This window comes from Cibotium barometz, chromosome 30, assembly GCF_041138505.1.
Source record: "Cibotium barometz isolate CiBa-2024 chromosome 30, ASM4113850v1, whole genome shotgun sequence".
NCBI classification, from domain to species: Eukaryota; Viridiplantae; Streptophyta; class Polypodiopsida; order Cyatheales; family Cibotiaceae; genus Cibotium; species Cibotium barometz.
The window spans coordinates 5,791,578-5,809,915 of NC_141075.1; the positions used below are offsets into that span (position 1 = coordinate 5,791,578).

The 18,338-nt window shown below is 43.5% G+C and overlaps 1 protein-coding gene across 15 annotated transcripts in view; it reads left to right on the plus strand.

Moving 5' to 3' along the window:
* The window catches only part of LOC147621091 (transglycosylase), a 165,639-nt gene that overhangs the window by 58,111 nt on the left and 89,190 nt on the right, over positions 1-18,338 (plus strand). For all 15 annotated transcript variants that reach the window (XM_086823807.1, XM_086823802.1, XM_086823796.1 and 12 more), the window contains one exon: positions 14,799-14,921. In XM_086823807.1, the coding sequence (XP_086679933.1) occupies positions 14,799-14,921 (123 nt within the window). The remainder of the gene's footprint in view (positions 1-14,798; positions 14,922-18,338) is intronic.

Consider the following 18,338-nt stretch of genomic DNA (forward strand, 5'->3'; position numbering starts at 1 on the left):
AGACATGTTTTCCACCACCCAAGTGGCCTATCCAAATGCTAGAAACGATTGCCATGCTCATGAATCCATGATTGTGGAAGAAGAAGACGGTAGGCTTTTTTGGCAGCCAGATCGGCAAAAGAGAAAGTGGAATAACGTGGTAGCCCTTGATCAAACTTCCAATCAAGGAGTGCAAGAGGAGAAAACAAGCGAGGCACCGGCTGGAAAGGCTGTAGCAATTCAGCGATAGGATGCTATATAGGCCGATGATGGATCCCCATATGAAACCGTGTCCGAGCCTGTGGAAAAGAGAGTGTGCAACCACTAGCGATTTAGAAAATAAGCCTTACGAGGTTGAAAAAACGCCAAAGGGGAATCAAAGACCTGACTCCAGTGTAGACTCTGCTGACGAAGCGAGTTGCCCGGATCCGGAGGGCGGCCAAACCAAGATAAATGTGCCAAAAGCTACTGCGAATTGGAAATCAAACGGGTAGAAAAAGGACAGCCAGGTATGCGGGCCTTGAAAATGCCCGAAAATAACATCTGGGATAGTTGACCCAAATGTTGCTGTCCTAAGAGAGGCAAACAAGTGAGAAAGCATGAGTGTCCAAGGTTGACGCTGTTCCAAGAAAGTACGCAAGAGCATGGCCTTGCGAGCAAGCACATGAACATGTATGTTGAGGATGTTCAATCTCCCATGCATCTTTGGTGTGCAAACATGACTGCATTTGAGAAGACGCACCGCCTTACGGTTAGTTTTGGTACGCCAAAGACATTTTGTCGCTCTGGACATAAACTGCTGAATGTCCGACGAGGACCAAGGAATGAGATGGAGATGAAATTGCACATAAGCATAATGATGGACTCGACAATCCGAAGGCGAACATGAAGTGGCCAAGTGGAAAGGTTCTAGTAGTCTAGCTTGTGGTAAAGCTTTTGCTTTTGAAGTAGTCACTGTCTCTCTTGTGCCAAGGAAATGGGGTACCCCAAATGCCGCACCACATGATCAGGAGGGAGCAAGAGGCCCGGCCACAAAAAACGATGCCAATCACACTCATGCAAAGGCAGGAGTTTTGATTTTGCAAAGTCAACTTTTAACCCCGCCACCAAACCATACAGATCAAGGGCTTGCATAAGCTACTGAAGATCCGAAACGAAAGCATCCATGTATAGTAGTAACGGATGAGTGGCGATAGGATATAGCAAGGCACTGAGAGACAGACTTGCTGGACGGAGCGGCCCAATGTCCAAGAGGAAGAAAGAGCATCAGGCAATGGGAAGAGCCATCCGCATAGAGCCAATGCACCACATGTTGCATGCGACGACTGAAGCCCAACTGGGTGAGAACAGCTACAATGAAATCCCATTGAATGGTATCAAAAGCTTTCTGAATGTCAACCTGCATGAGAAGAACATCCTTACCAGTATTTGGCATACTCTATCCCAATGTAAGTATTAGCAATATTATCAAGAATCTGCTTGTGGGCACAAAACCATACTGGGCAGGGTGCAAACCAGCATATAAAATGTGGGACAGTCGGAGAACCAGCATCTTAGAAATTGGCATCAGAGTAATCAGACACCAATCTGATAGACGTTCACAAAATGGTTTTTTAGGGAGCAAACACAACAAACCCTTTTTCCATGAGAGAGGCATCACACCAGAAAGCCAGGCATATTAATCGTGCGCAATAAAAGAGGGGGCTCAAATCATCCCAAAACTCAACAAAGAACTCAACTGTAAGCCTATCCCATCCTTGGGATTTGAAGTGACCCAATCTAGCCAAGGCAGTTGTCAACTCCTCATCAGTAAATGGCATCTCTAACAAATTTGCCTATAGAATAGGAAGCACTCGGTGTAAGAACACATCATGTGCTGCAATTTCAAATGAGGTGGAGGGTCCAGGAGCAGCAAACAAATCAAAAAAATACTGTTGGACAACACCATCAAGCTGCTGCTTATTGTCAGTGCAAGTCCCATCATGCCGTTGCACCCTATGAAGGGAATGCATACATCGGGAAGTGTGGAGGCTTTTGAAAAAAGCCTTAGAGTAGTCCTTATCCTGCAGTGCTTTATGATGAGAATGGACTTGCCATTTGTGGAGTTTACGTTTATCATTGTCAGCCAAGCAATGATGTGTGGATTGAAGGCAGGGTTGCTCTGCAGCAGAAAGGGCACATTGCTAACTAAGATTTGTAAGCTGCTGTAGTGAGACTTAGCATTGGCTGCCCGAGTTCGTAAGCCTCCTTGCTGTAGTATTTGCATAGTCTCGGATAATATCCTGCATGCTCAGTCGGCATCAATAGAAACATGCAAAACAAGGCAATCAATGAGCCCATGTACCATGAACTGGAAGCACTGATGCTTGAGATAACTATTATTAACCAACAATAGCCTCTTGCAAGGTAGCGGCACATCCTGCGGTGGGAGACCAAAATGCAACGTCATATGGACCGGGAAATGATCCGACAAGCACATCGAGAAATCCAAGCTCATTGCACAGGTAAAAGCATCAAACTGCAGTGCATTCAACATGTACCATCGGTTGACCATCGTTCATCATGTCTCCCTAGCTGCAGAAGCATGGGCGTTGTTGCAGGGCCCTACATGTGTGCATCATGGGAATTACCAACATGGGCCTCTCCCAAGGCCGATGCACGTACTCTCTGTTGGAATCTCAGGGTAGATGGGATCCCTAGTGCAGATGCGTGGAGAACCCGGAAAGACATGACACATGAGAGGCCTCTTCTTATCCACTTCTGTAACACTACTATTCGATAGGCCTTCGTAGATAGAGGGGATCCCCCCAAGGGCATATGGATATTCATGGGGGATGATTTGACTCCAGCAAAGGTAGCACACCGTCGAGAGGCCTATGGTGACTGTACACGAAGCCCACAAGGCCCAGGAAAGTGGGCTGTCTACAGTGATGGCTGCATCATCTTCCCCAAGCATCGCCCCAAATAGGGGTGCGGGGTCTATGAGACCACACATTTGAGGCTAGCCGTATGGAACTGCAACTGCACTATGTGGTTTGACGTAGGAGGGATGAGTGAGACCCTCACATACCCCAGAATGGTTGGTATGATGATGAATGCTTGGCCACCCGCTCCTGTCTCAAGCGTGAGGCGTTGGGCAAATCTTGAGGCGCTTAGCGCAATCGATTTCCTGATGCATTACCAAACGTAAGAAATGAGAGTTCTACGCTCAGAAAGAGGATGAATCATATCGATTCTTTCTGAGGCTTAACTGCAAGGACGCTTGGAGAGAACTCCGCGAGCACTACTTCTCCACACCCATTACATGCCTAGAAACTTTCGTACTCATATATATGGACACACTGTATCACATCTCTGACCAGCCACCTCTACAACAACCCTACCCCGCCGTAACCCCATGCCACCCCCACCCCAGTCCACCCCCGTCCCACCCCACCCCACCCGCACTTTCCTTGTACCAGGCATGGTACACATGGCCATTCGTAGACTACATAAACTCACTGCCGAGTACATCTGCCATGCCGATGACACACTTTGCCCATGCCTGAGGGATTCCCACCTTCATGGTTTACTAACACCATCACCCCCATCCTCAAAGTCGGAGATCCACTTGACGCCAATAACTACAGGACGATCAGATTGGCCACACATCGGCCAAGCTATATGGATTGGTACTAGAGGTAGAGTTTAGCTCCTTTGTAGAGAGACATGGATGTAGGGCCCTAAGATAGGCAGGTTTTTGCAGGAGCTACTCTACCCTTGACAAAATCCTTATCGTTTGAGCCATCATCGAGGAGGGCAGAGCATGGCATCAGAGGATGTGATGTTGCTTTGTCGACTTCTACAAAGCTTTTGAAACTGTTCCATGGGCCTGACTATTCAAGTGCCTACAAGACATCGGGTTTCCATCCGAGATGATTCGAAGCATCATCGCTTTTTTGAAGTCAATCACAAGACGGGTGAGAATACCAAGAGGGATGTCACAGGAGATCTCTAGTTCTATTGGGGTGAAACATGGCTGACCTTTATCACCCACTCAACGAGATCTCACTGTTAGCCTTGGTAAAACCAAGGTCATGGTTTTTAACACCTCCCGCTCCTACGCATCCAGATTGCACTATACATATAGGGGCGCCGCGGTGGAGATTGTCTCATCATGTGTACCTTGAAGCTACTTTTAGCCCCACACCCCCCCCCCCTTTCCCCTTTACCATGACCACAACAGCTCACACTTGGGATCTGTAGGTTTGGCTCTATTTGAGTGACAATGCTTCCAAGCCCATTTCGAGGACATGACGACGAAGAATCGGCTCTTTGTAACCAAGCAGCTTTGTTCGGAGTTGTTCTGGCACATGTGCATATGCCAAACACCCAAATGTACGCATATAGTCCACTGTTGGCTTTCGGCTATACCAAGCTACAAATGGTGTTATGGTTTTCAAAGCTTTTGTTGGACACTTTTTCAACACATGAGTTGCACACATTATAGCTTCCATCCAAAATTTGTGAGGCAACTTTTGTGCTTTCACCATGCATCTTGCTATCTCCATGAGAGATCTATTTTTCCTTTCAGCTACACCATTCTGCTGTGGTGTATAAGGCACAGTACATTGATGTTTGATGCCCTTTTGAAGCATATAATCCATGAATGCATTTGACATGTATTCTCCACCTCTATCTGAGCGGAGTGTTTGGACTTTACATCCACACATATTTTCAGCCATTGCTACAAAGTGTCGAAAGCATGTAAACACATCTGCTTTCGCTTTCAAGGGGTAAGCCCAAGCAAACCTGGAGTAGTCATCAATGAATGTGACAAAGTAAAGATGCCCCCCTATGGATGGTGTCCGCATTGGACCACATACATCACACTGTCCCATCTGTCTCATGGATTGAGGTGCGCCATTGGGCAGATCCGCACCTCTTCACATCAGTTAGAGATAGAGAGAGGCAGATTTAGAGGCATACCTCCAGGGGACAGGATTTGTCAGATTTGTTGGATAGAGCCAGAGACGGAGGAGCACTATATCTGTCGCTGCACAGCATATTATGAGATTCGAGGGTGCTACCATTGCCTTTTCAGAGAGGGATTTGGACCACTGGCTATAGTCATGGACAATTGTGATCAGCGATGCTTGGGTTTTTATCTCCTGGAGATCCGCAGGCTCAGGTGTCCATTATCACAGGAGCAGACGCCTGACTGGCAAGGAGTGCACACAGAGACAGATTACTAACTTCTTTAGAGGGACTACCCGGGAAGACACGCAGTCGACAGCCCAGCAGTGGGCACCCCGTGGGACTCTAGTTGAGAGAGCTATCCAGTTGGGCAGATCTAGATGCCCGAGGGTTCGCGGATCCTCACATCGGAGACGGTGCCTACACCGGAGGATTCAGAGCATCATTGCAAGGCATCGGGCTCGTCTGACCAGGCATCTCACTATGGCAGATATCCAGGCCATCCGACAGAGACCCATGCTAGAGCTCCTAGGATGATTACCACTCCAGCCATATACTATTGTACTCACTGTCACTTTTGTACTCCCCCATATTCATGTATTGATGTATCCATGTACTCATGTACCCCATTTTGACTAGTAGCATTAGCTTCCCACTCTCCCTAGTTGCTGCTTCCGGATGCTCCCTACTGATGTATTGTAGGGCTAGATACTTACCTTCAGTTCTTTCTTTTCTTTTCCAGACAGTGTATCAGATGTCACATGGTTGTAACTTTGGTCTCATAGGTCACTTTGGCCTTTTGAAGACGTTAATATAACATTTCATTACATTTCATTTCTTCCTTGCTTGAACTTAAGAGCTATGGTGATCCAATCATGAGCTTTGAGTGTGACACAACATAGTGCTTTGAAATAGGAGAGTCTTTGCTACATTCTAAGCACCAAATCATGGTTTCTTGCTCACGAATCATGCTCTCAAGCTGCCACCGTTTTCGCCCTTTTCTTGGGGTTTTGGAGCTTCAATAATGATTAAGCTTGGCAAGGCTTATAATCTTGAGTTAATGTGGTTTAGGGTTACATCTTAGGCTTTCCAAGCTCTTAATTGCATTTTTTTTTTTTGCGCGTTTTCATGTGTGGGGGGTTGCAGCTGTTTTCACTTCATTTCATGTTGTTTAGAGATTGTTGTTGCACATTACTACTTGGCAAAGCTTGGGAATGTGGTAAGCAAGCACAAGCTTCATTTCAAGCTTGGTAATGGTGATCTTGTTGATGAATTTTGCCTATGAGTATACCCGTGTGGTTGCGCCCATCTTTTGATCAAATTGGAGCTCAGTAATCACCAATGGATGGCTACAATGCTTGGAAATGCAAGTACTAAGTGTAAGATAGCTTCCAATCTCTTCAATTTCTATTGCTCTTGCAAATTAGGGGTTACATGAAAAATTAGGGTTTCACTCAAGTTTTTTCCAAAATTAGCATCAAATATCGCTTCTCTATGCTTTCTCTTTCCATACATGTGCTCAATGCTTGATTACAACCTTGATTTAGGGTTTCTTTACCTTCTTGAAAGATTTGGGTTTTCTCCTGAAATTTAGGGTTTCACCATTAAGTTTTGAGATTCATGCTAATGAGCGTCTTCCCTATGCATTACTTTTTCTACCAATACATTGCACACATCAATTGGATGATTATTTTGGGTTTCTTGATTTGAATGCTTTTCTTCATTAAGCCTTGAGCAATCTTGATACCTTGCACTTAATCAAGCCTCTTTCAATCCCATTTCAATTGCATAGCTTCTATTTTGGGACAATTGGGACGATGTCACATCTCTTTTTAGACAATGGATTGAGCAACCTATTTCCTGAGCATTAGGGCTTCTTTAAACATAATCCACGTATCATCAAGCCTTGTTTGCATAATATCCATCATACATGCTCTCTTTCACCTTATCATTTGGGATCTTGAGGCATTATGCTTTTGCAGTTGGTTGCATTATGTCACACTATGGTTATATTTAGGAGATAACTTGCATCAAATGAAGACCTAAGCTTACATCATGTGAAGACTTGAGAGTGTATAAGCCATTAGAGAAAGCAACTTCAAGCAAGAATGATGAAGAAGTGGACTTGACATTGACCCAAACCTTATCACCGGTATTAACTCTTGTATCAAGTGATTGAGGCATGCAATTATTAGTGCCATGTTGTGAGTAGCCTACACCATCCCTTGTAAATCAATTTTGTACTTCAATTGTGTGGCATGGTGAGGATGTATGTAGTGAGGGTACCTTGGCATATGGTAGAGAAGCCAAGGGGAGAATGTCATGAATCCGCTGTGCCATGATGAGTGTCTTGGGAAAGTGGTATATTGGAGGATTAGGTACCCGGCGTTAAGACTTGGCTCGAACCCTTGGCTTAAGAATACTCGATAAGTGGATGGGAAGGCTTGGCTAGGAGATTAGCAAGCAACGCTCCAACACTCAAGCTTCAACGCCATATGGATTGCAAGATGTCATAATGGCCAACACTATGTGGTGCACGTTAATTGGAACAATGGATTGGTTTTGCAATGGAAATGATGCCAAATGCATTATATGCAATGGTGGTCAAAGATGCCTTGATATGGTAAGTGCATTGGGAAATACAAAGGATATTGTGGGAATGCCATTTTGATTGCTTTGGAAATTGAAATTTCGTCCATAGTACAAAGGTGAATATGGCAAAATTTTCCCAAAAATTCTGATGCATGGAGTGAATTGATGGCATATAATTAATGAATGCAGTTGCATTTGATGGTCACTACACTTGGGAAGAACAAGAGGCAATGCATTGTAAGTTGGAGTGCAATATGAGCCCAATGGAATCATTCTTGAAATTTCTTGCATAGGTACTAAACTCTAATTTAGTCAAAGCACATTAGGGCTTAAATTTAGGTGCTTATATAAGCTCAGGGTACTCCCTTAGATCTACACAACAAGCCCTTAATCTCTCTGTTTCAACATGTCAAACCTAGGCGGTTGACTTTGACTAAAAAGTCAAAACAAAGCATGCTTGTAGTTTGACTTTGGTCAACAAACCCTTTTAGCATAGTTAAAACTCATCATTACTAGCTCACACACCAAGTTTCATCCAAATGCGGTGAGTTTGAGTATTCTATAGCCTAATTTCCATTTTCAGTCTATATACCTGTGCATTCTAAAACAGAGAATATTAGGACACCTTATCTTAATTGGGTCTTTGCATGGTTGGATAGGGCATCTCATAAACTTTCTATCAAGCATTAGATCTCCCCAATCCGAGATCCCTACTTCAAGTTATACCCAATTTTCCAAAAACAGTAAATTTTCATGGCACCCAAGTCTGAAGGAAGGCCGAGGAAGAATGAATTGAACTTTGAGGATATAGAGGGTGAAGAGATGGTGGAACATGGTAACACGGAGGTACTGGAGGAGACTTTGGGGCAATCTTCAAGAGAGGTTGAGGAAGAAGCGAATGTTGGAAGTGCCCATAAGTATACCCCCCAATCCTCACATATCTTTCAAATGACACTCTTCTCCAAATGTTGATGGAGACAAATATAAAGTTTGATTCTATGGCTACAAGGGTGGAAATGAGCACAAAATTTGACACTATGGCTACACGAATTGGATTGATGGAAGAAAAGTTAGCCAACCAATGGGTCAACAAAAGTATGACGATGTTCATGGTGGTCCTCAAGGAGACAAGGAACCCTTTCATGGGATCTCTTTTGAAGACCGAAGAGAAGGCAAGCAACATATGCAAGAGGCTTTTATAGGGGTTACTCATAAAAATCTTACAAAGAATGCCACAAGTGGATTCATGGCGGAGGCTAGAAGACCTTTCATGAGACCCACATCTTTTCAAGCTGGTTCCTCTCAAGTACATGGAAAGCAACATACATCTTGGTTTAAACACTTGGAACCAAACCTTGGAGAACCCAAAAGAGTATCTTTACATTTCAAGGAAAACCAACCTTCTATGATTGAAGAAGAGTTGTATGTTGATGATGATGTGGTCGAACATGATTGGGAATATATGTCATTCATCGAAAGACAAAGGGAAGCTCATGATAGATGGATGGAAATGCCTAACTTTATCAAGGAGTACAAGGATTTTGGATCATCTACCATTTCTAAGGATGTTAAGGATAAGGTCTTACTCCTTAAATTCAATGGTGAAGGATCAACTCTACATGAATTGGAGGAATGGATGAACTAAATGGAGACATTTTCATCTATGTCCAAAGAATGAGTGGGATAAAGTGCAATTTGCATCCTTACACTTGGAAGACTATGCCCATTGTAACTATTTGACCCTCCTAGCTCTATTTTACATAATGAAATCCATTCCCGGTATCAGGCAGGTGGAAGAAGACATGGGAATACGGTCCATAAGGATTGATTAAGAAAAAACATCATTCTGGGTAAAAGAGCAAGAAAAAGCAAAAAGTCAAACAAGGTTGACCATGAGCCAAGGACACCATTGGAAAGAGGAGACTAAGCCAGACCAAAAAGCTAAAAGCCGCTTTCTCAAAAAGAAGCTCTAAGTCCAAAAAGCAAGGCCTTGAAGTTGTAAAAGCACAAATCAAGAACTTTGGCTATTATTAATAATATTTAATAGAAAGACAAAAGCAAAGCAAAAGCATTACTTTTTGGCAAAAAGCAAGGCTTCCCCAAGTATAAAGAAGCATGAGCCTCTCTTGAGCATCAAGTTGAAGAAGAACCTCTTCATCGCGTTGCCATCTTCGTTCAAGCATGGAGATTATCCTCTTCATCATCATCTATGCACCAAATCATGGAGTTTTTCATCGCTACCCGCTGATTTCAGAGTGCCTCCAGTAACTGTAGTGCCACGTCACCATTTTCCGTGCGACTGTACGGATCCGTTGTAAGCCCAGCGGGGCGTGCAATGACAGACTCAACCACGTGTCCAAAAGATAAAAATATAAAGAGAGAGGGGAGAGAAAAAGGGAATGGAGATCTTGCACAATACACCACATTGAGTGGGGAATAGGCCCCGCTCCCTCTCAGGAATTTATTCAGGAACAATCCACGGGCACGCTGGCCAGGATCAATACAATCAATGAGTACAAAACAAACAAATATGCCGATGTAGGATATCCAAGTTATGTCAATGTCGACGTACAAGATCTCTGATGTTGAGCACACCACGAGGATGACCCACAAGTATCTCTCACCGGGCTAGTACCAAATCCAAATATCCAAATCTAAATCCAATGAATCCAAGTCCAAGTCCAAGTCCAAGTCGAGATCCAAGTCCAAGTCCAAGTTCCATGTTCATGTCGAAGCTTCATGCCCAACCTATATGTCCAAGTTTCATGTTTATGTCCAAGCTTCATGTTCCATGTCCAAGCTCTATGCCCAAGTCCAAGAAACACTTGCTCATCCCATGATTAATCTCCACAACTCCTATAGCCTTGTCCATGAAGAAAACCATGGAAAAGCTCTTTCTCGCAAGAAAACTGATATAAAACCTGTTTTAATGGTTTTTGGGCGATAAAAACATCCAAAAAGCAGCTTTTAGGGTTTTTGAAGCAGTTTTAGGGTTTTTGAAATTTTTAGGGATTTTGAATTTTTTGTCCGTACAGTTCCGTACGTGTCCATACAGCTACGTACATGTTTTTACATGCGTCCGTATTACCCTTGCATATCCGTCCGTATAGTCTAGGGCTGACCGTACATCTGAAAAGCATGTTGGAGAAGGTGTTGATGGCGAAGAAGAAGCTCTTCATGTTCATAATGATGTCCACACATACTCAACGATCTCCTTCAATCTTCAATGATCTTGTTCATGGTACTACAAGAGAAGTCGAATCCTTTTTATACTTGTAAGAGACCCTGCTTTTTGCCAAAAAGCCTTCATGCTTTTACTTTGCCTTTTTAAGCTTTGCTTTTCTCTTTTTACTTTTATTAATAAAATATTACTCAACTTTTGGTGCTTTGCTTTTCTTGCTTCAAGGCCGTACTTTTTGGCCTTAGAGCTGCTTTTTGAGAAAGCGCCTTTTAGCTTTTTGGTCCGGCTCAGTCTGCTCTTTCCAATGGTGTCCTTGGCTCGCGGCGGGCAACCGTGTTCGACTTTTTACTTTTTTCGTGTTTTTGACCAAGAATGGTACTTTTTCTTAATCGATCCTTATGGACCCTGTCTCCATGTCTTCTTCCACCTGTTTGGTGTCCGGGCATGGATTTCATCATGTGAAATAGAGCTAGGAGTACCAAATAGTTACATCCGTACAGCTCTACAGACAGAAAATTTTAGAAACCCTAAAACTGCTCAAAAAACCCTAAAAACTATTTTTTGGATGTTTTTATCGTCCGAAAACCATTGAAACAGGTTTTATATTAGTTTTCTTGCTAGAAAGAGATTTTCTAGGGTTTTCATCATTGACAAGGCTATAGGAGTTGTGGAGATTATTCATGGGATGAGCGAGTGGATTTAGAGCTTGGACATGGAACTTGGGCATAGAGCTTGGACATGGAACATGAAGCTTGGACATGGGAGCTTGAACTTGAGTATAGACATGAAGAACTTAGACATAGAGCTTGGGCCTGAAGCTTGGACATGCACATGGAACAAGGAGCTTAAACATGGAGCTTGGATTTTGGACTGGGATTTGGATTCATTGGACTTGGGATCCATTGGATTTGGATATTGGATCTGGTACTAGCCTGGTGAGAGATACTTGTGGGTCATTCTCGTGGTGTGCTCGACAGCAGAGATCTTGTACATCGACATTGACATCAACTTGGATATCCTACATCGGCATATTTGTTTGTTTTGTATTCATTGATTGTATTGATCCTGGCCAGCGTGCTCGTGGATTGTTCCTAAATAAATTCCTGAAAGGAGGCGGGGCCTGTTCCCCGCTCAATGTGGTGTACAGTGCAAAATCCCCATTCCCTTTTCTCTCCCCCCTCTCTCTCCTTATATTTTTATCTCTTGGACACGTGGTTGAGTCTGTCATTGCACACCCCGCTAGGATTACACCCATCAATGGTGGAGACATTTGGTCAAAGACGGGATTATGCCATATACTCGGGAAGAATTGAAGAGAGATGAATATGGCATTTGTTTCGCCTTTGGTTCTTGACCGATACCTTGAAGAATGGTATGAACTCTCACAAAAAGGACATATTGGTTAGAGAGTACATGAAAAAGTTCATGAAACTCTCTATGTTTGTGGATGGACTCAATGAGGACATGAAGATGAAGAAGTTTGTGCATGGTCTAGATTCCTACATCAAGGCGGATGTATCGGCACAATGACCTAGCACCATCATGGAGGCTATGAGGTTGGCGGAGCTCTATGAGCCTAAGTATAGGAAATCTCAGAATCTCAGCGCATCATACCCTCTCAAAAACCACCCTAGACTTCTTTAAATGTTGGTAAAAGTTTTCCTTCTACAACACCCAATTCTGCGTCTAGATTTCCCTCATCATTTGGAGGTGGACAGCCCAAGAGTGGAGTTCAAAATGATGCAAAGAAAGGCAATGGTTTTGTCAAGCAGACTTCTTAAACCGTCACCAAGAGTCAAAGGATGGATGGCCCAAAGATTGATGACTTAAGAAGCAAAGGCTTATGCTTCAAGTGTAAAGAGACATGGTCACCCAGGCATGTATGCAAAGCTAGGAAGGTTGTAGTCACCATGATTCTCATGGATAGAGGAGAGGATGCCAAGGAGTCTCATGAAGCTGAAGAGTTTAAGGACTATCATGAAGGAACACAAGTTGAAGAGTCACATGAGGATCAACTTTCATAAAAGAGGGTGATGCATTTCTATTTGACCCCGGTGGTTGGAATAATGGTTACATTGTGGATGACACGGCATTTCAAAAGGAAACATTTCCATTTGACCCCGGTGGTGGGATTCATCTATGAGAGAGATGTTCACACTAGTGGATTTACTTGTGGATGAGGATGCATGGCAACCTCTTTGTTAGGTGTAACAATAACCTCTATTATGGGAGAATGTGGTTTGGCCATTTGATATGCATTATATGGACTTTTATGACTCCTACAATCGAAGATGTGCATTTTGGAATTTTCTGGACAGATTCGGCAAAGGAACTTTTGGGAGTCTTTTAGTGATCTCAATGAGCTCTAATGGTTACTATGATGGTAGGTTATGATAAGTAGATGCTTTAGCATCATGTACATGTCCTTTTGGGCTCATTTTGAAGTGCTTTCATGAGAGATTTGCAACATAACAGTCCATTATGCTTCAAGAGCACTTCTTTCTGATTGGAGGGTCTAATTCTACATTGCTCATGCTATGGATTCATGGGTTCATACTACTTCGACATGGCTACTTTTGGAGAACCTACCATTGACTTGTACATATGATGAAATCTTGCTTTTCCATTGATGTATATGGGAGATATGAGAATTGTACACATGATAGATTTTGAGGACAAAATCTTTGGGAAGGGATAGTTGATAATGAAGCACAAGCTAAGGTCCAAAAACATGTAAATAATGAGCCATGAACAAGGCTACTATAAATAGGGCCTTGGGTTCATTGTAGGGACATTTTAGTTATTCATCACTTGAACACCTACATGTACTTATGGCTCTTTTCTTGGAGATGGCCATACATTGTCTAGGGCTCATGGCAAGCATCCTTATGGTGAGAGGTTAAATCACTTAGGCCTTATGCACATTCCTTCTTTGCTATATGTGCATATGGATTTTCTCTATTTTCTTCATAATCTCATGTATTTCTCATGTGTGTTTGTTTCCCATCAATTGGATGTTAGAATTGATCTTTTGTGTGTTTGATTCCTTGATTCTTGGTCTAGGTCCATTTCACGATTGTTCAACTACAGGTATCCTCCCACCGCCTATGACTAGGTGGACAGAGCGCATATTGAGAGATGGAGAGCTCATGCAGATACCTCGAGAGGACAGGATTTGTGGATTATGCCACATAGGGGTTGAGACAGAGGAGCATGATTTATGTCACTGCCCAGTGTACTAAGAGATCGGTGGGAGGTACCACTGTCTCTTTTGTGAGGGTTTTGGCTTATTATCCAAGATCATGGACTTTGGGACCAATTCTTCTTGGCACTCTTTCTACTGGAGCTTCGCAGACACAGAGATACACTCCGAAGAGAGTGTTGGCCACAGCCACCACCCCTCCTTCCTTGTTAGCTGACCATCACTAGTTTCTTCCCGGCTGAGGAATACGATATCGGCATAGTGGACCTCGCAGGTCTACCAGAGGTTACCTTAGCTCTGCCCCGTCCCCGAGGAGTCACTTCGGACGTGCTTGGGTGTTTCGATGTACCCTATCCCCAACCTATGGTTCACCAACCACGATCGTCCCATCAGGTCTAGATCCAAGACATGCTCCAGTACCATCAGACGGCTTCCTCACGTACGGTGACAAAAGAGGACCTAAGGGCCATACTCAGTAACTCCATACACGACATACTTGAGAGAGGTGTACCCTCTACTAGAGGATGATGTGCCCCACATGCGTGATATTCTTATGTACTCCATGATGAGAGTCTTTTGTACAAGTGCTTATACCATATGTATTTCCCCATGATGATCACTGCAACAGCCTCTACTATGAGAGAACTATGTTATTTGTACTTGTTTTGATTTTCTTCTCCATGATGAGACATACCATGGATAGCATTGTATCACTTTGGCTTCATAAACTCATTGGGTCTTTAGGAGACGTTTAATATGACTTTCTTTATTTCTTCTTTAAAGAAAGACTCTCTCTCTCTCTCTCTCTCTCTCTCTCTCCCTTGAACAGAACAAAATAAGATAAGAAATAAAAAAGTTTACTTTTGCTAACATTTTAAAGTGGGGCAGGCCTCGGAGTGAAGAGTTTATGGTTCGATCCTATAATGGTGGGACAAAGCGAGCAACCAGCAAATCAACACTAGTCTATTGGAACAAATATCTTACGGCCAAACAAAGCTTACCTGAAAAAAGGTATCTCATTTTCTTATTTTTTTCTTGAATAGTCAATCTTATAGTTAGTTGGAAACAGCATGTATGGAACTTTAAATCTCTGAATATACGAGCTCCTTCCCTTGATGAGTCTCCTTAATTTCACTTGTTGGTACACAGATGTTGGAAACTAGTGCTTTCAATTCAAAGATCTTTATTTTCATGAGCATGTGCAAGCCACATGTTGAGAGGGTTCTATCAACTAAACCTTTTCAACCATTCTATCTAGAATTTTCCTCCGACAAGGTTGGAAGGTAGCCTTGCTTTGATACCAATGTAACTTATCCTAAGGTTTTTGGAGACACTCATGCACTATTAATGTGATTAAAACACGTGAGGCCACAGCTACAATACCAAAATTCACCAACATAAAGTTAAATATAGTGACACCACATGGGGGCCAAAATGGGCAGGTGCCAGGCCCCCCCTTGGAATATTTGTATTACCCAAGGAGTATTTTAAGAGTACAAGCATGAGGGCTTCCCCTTCCTGGAGAACATCAGATTATCCAGATACAACTCTATATTTCATGTACAAGGAAACCATGAATGTGTGCCCTAATTATTTCTTGTAGAGGATACTGATCCTCTGTAACTTACCGGTCTTCAACGCTTGGTGGGCAGCAAAACACAGCTAACACAGCTAGCTCTTCTGATAAACATATAACTAGTTGGTTCTCAAAACATAGACACCACTGGTTCACAGCAGATACATACGAACGGCACACACGCACCCAAGGTAGATACATCTGGTAACATAGATACCTCTGGTTCATGGCAGATACATACAAACGGCACACTCACAAGATAGTTACATCAGGTACTATGATGACATCAGCGCTTATTTGTGCACAAGTAAACTAGTAGGTAGAACAGCAGGTTCAGCTTTACCAGATACCAAGGCGCCACCAATATGTTCCAAAGATGACATGAGTGCTTGAGAGGGTACAGCTGATACTTTACGGGCAGCACAGCACACCTAAAAGGTACGGTAGCAATAGTACAGACAGGTATAGATGCTGTACGGTCTGTGGATACAGGTGCAACAACAGCGAAGGGCTGGTATGGACAACAAAGGAGCAGGTGACCTGTACAAGGTCCAGATTTATGGGCAGAAACTGTACGGGGAGTATGGAACTATTTGGGCATCATAGAGCTACGGCTTGTACAGAGGCTGTACAGTGGGGTTTGCAGTTTCAGAACAGTCCAAGCAGATATGGCAGCCTGAACAGGCTGTACGAGAAGATGCGAAGTCTGTATGAAATGTGGAGAGGGTGGCGGTGATAAAAAATGGGGGTCTTTTTGATGTCTATATTAACCTTAGGCAAGGTAGGCCATGCACAACCACTTTTTCCATATGTTTTGGGATGGGATAGAATGGTTGATGACATGTCAGGTGCCCGTACAGAAGTCCCCAATCCAGAAAGGGGCACCCACATGACAAGATTGCAGCCCAAGTCATATAAAAGCCTTCAAAAAGTTTCAGGCACTCAAAGGAAGAACGGGATGCTGAAGGCTTCCAAACAAATGGTGGGGTCTCTCCACTACCACTCCCTTGAGTCCCATTACAACTGGGTAAGAGTGCAGTTCTCCTAGTGCCACAGATGTCACAAGGGATCATCCGCGACCTAGAGGGAGGGATTGATGTGCCTCTTGTGGTCATGGAAGCCAATTGTCTTCACTCGCTGAGATAGGGCTCCATAATCATCCTCTGAAATTTTCCTCTGAAAGTGTCATGCTAGGTTGTAACCTGCCCTAGTAGCTGCGAACAAAAGCCAAGGGGGGATTAATGCTGAAGATCACAAACGGAATGTCAAGCCAAGAGAAAGAAGTGAACCAAGTCAGAGAGAGAAGCAAGGCTGGAATACACGAATCTGGAAGTTGATGTCAAGGCTAAGGTGGTCACTGCCACTGAGCTTGGCAAGTGTCTCCTGTTGTTGTGCTGCAGGAGGCAGCTCCATGAATAAAAGCAGGGCCCACACTAAGACCTCCCAAAGATATGCGAGAGCAGGGGCCTAGGTGGTATCACTAGCCATGACAAAAGCTCCGAGATAGCTAATTCGCATGGATGTGAGGGACAATGGACATCAGGAACAAGTAGTACAAGCACAGCGAATGGGGAATTATCCCAATACAAGGAACCAAGCACCTTGAGTTTTGTTGGCAGTGCCTGGAAGGAAATCAAAGGACATGTGTGTTGGTAGTGGAGGCAGTGGCAGATCCAAACGCACGGAAAACTTCCTGAAAAAAAAAACACACAGAAAACCACTCTTGAATGCCCCAGGAGTTTGCCAGCGCAAGGGCCATGTGAACAAGTTTTAACATGACATTGTTGCATGTTTTGTGGTGCCCAGTACACACTTTCTAATAGATGGGTGGCCACCTATAAAAAGGGCTCGACCAGTTATAATTTGGGCCCACTTTTTCTAATAACTCGACCTGACTATGCTGTTGCATTTTGCTTCAAGAGATCGACGGCACACTTGCTACTGTGGCCCACTAGTGGAGGCCTCTCTCTGTTGTTCCTCGCTGGTTTTTGGAATCAGCCATGGGATAGCTTGTGCCTCGGAAGATCACCCTCTTTTCTTTGGCTGGTAGCTCACCAAACCCTAGTGGTAAGCACGTGGTTGGCCATTCCGGGTTGACTAGCTCCTTGTGACCGATGTGGTGCTCCCTAGCAGACGAGTACCATTGCCTTTGGGCTAGCCCTTAGGCACAGTAGGTCTGGTGGTAGGATTTTGGCCTGGTGGTAGGATTTTGGCCTGTTCACCTTTGAGCCGAGCGCACTCCAAGACCATTACATTGGGGTTGATCGCTTTGTCCATGAAGACGGGCTGGCTTTATTCTACGAGGAGGATGGCATGGGTCTAGCACCGCAGCTCACTCATCTTCATATTTTGACCATTCTCGCCTCTTCTGAGCATTTGTAGGCTTTATTTTTTTGATAGAACTCAATGAAGTATGTCTAGATTTTCAAAAATTTCTAGATTATGGTCCAATTAAGGTTCCTATGGGCTAATAGGATTAATCCAAGTGTTGGGATGAGATAAATCCAAAGAATAAAAGAAAATACCCAAAAATGAGTAAATGCTAACATAAGATGAAGAGTTGACTGCGTACAAGGTTTATTAGTTAAAAATTAAGAGATATTACTTAAAAAATGAGATATTTTGGAGAAATGATGAATTTTTGACACCTTGGTAAGGAAGGGGGGACCTTTGAGGTAGGCGCCTCCTTCACATGTGTGGGAAGGTTTTTTAATTCAAAAAAATTGTGATATTTTTATCTTTCCTCTCTCCTGGATCAAAAAGGGAGCCAAACTGGTCCAAATAGTTTATGGAAATCACTTGATGCAGCTAAACCATTTGTGCAAAAACTGGTTTTAGGTTACCTTTGTTTT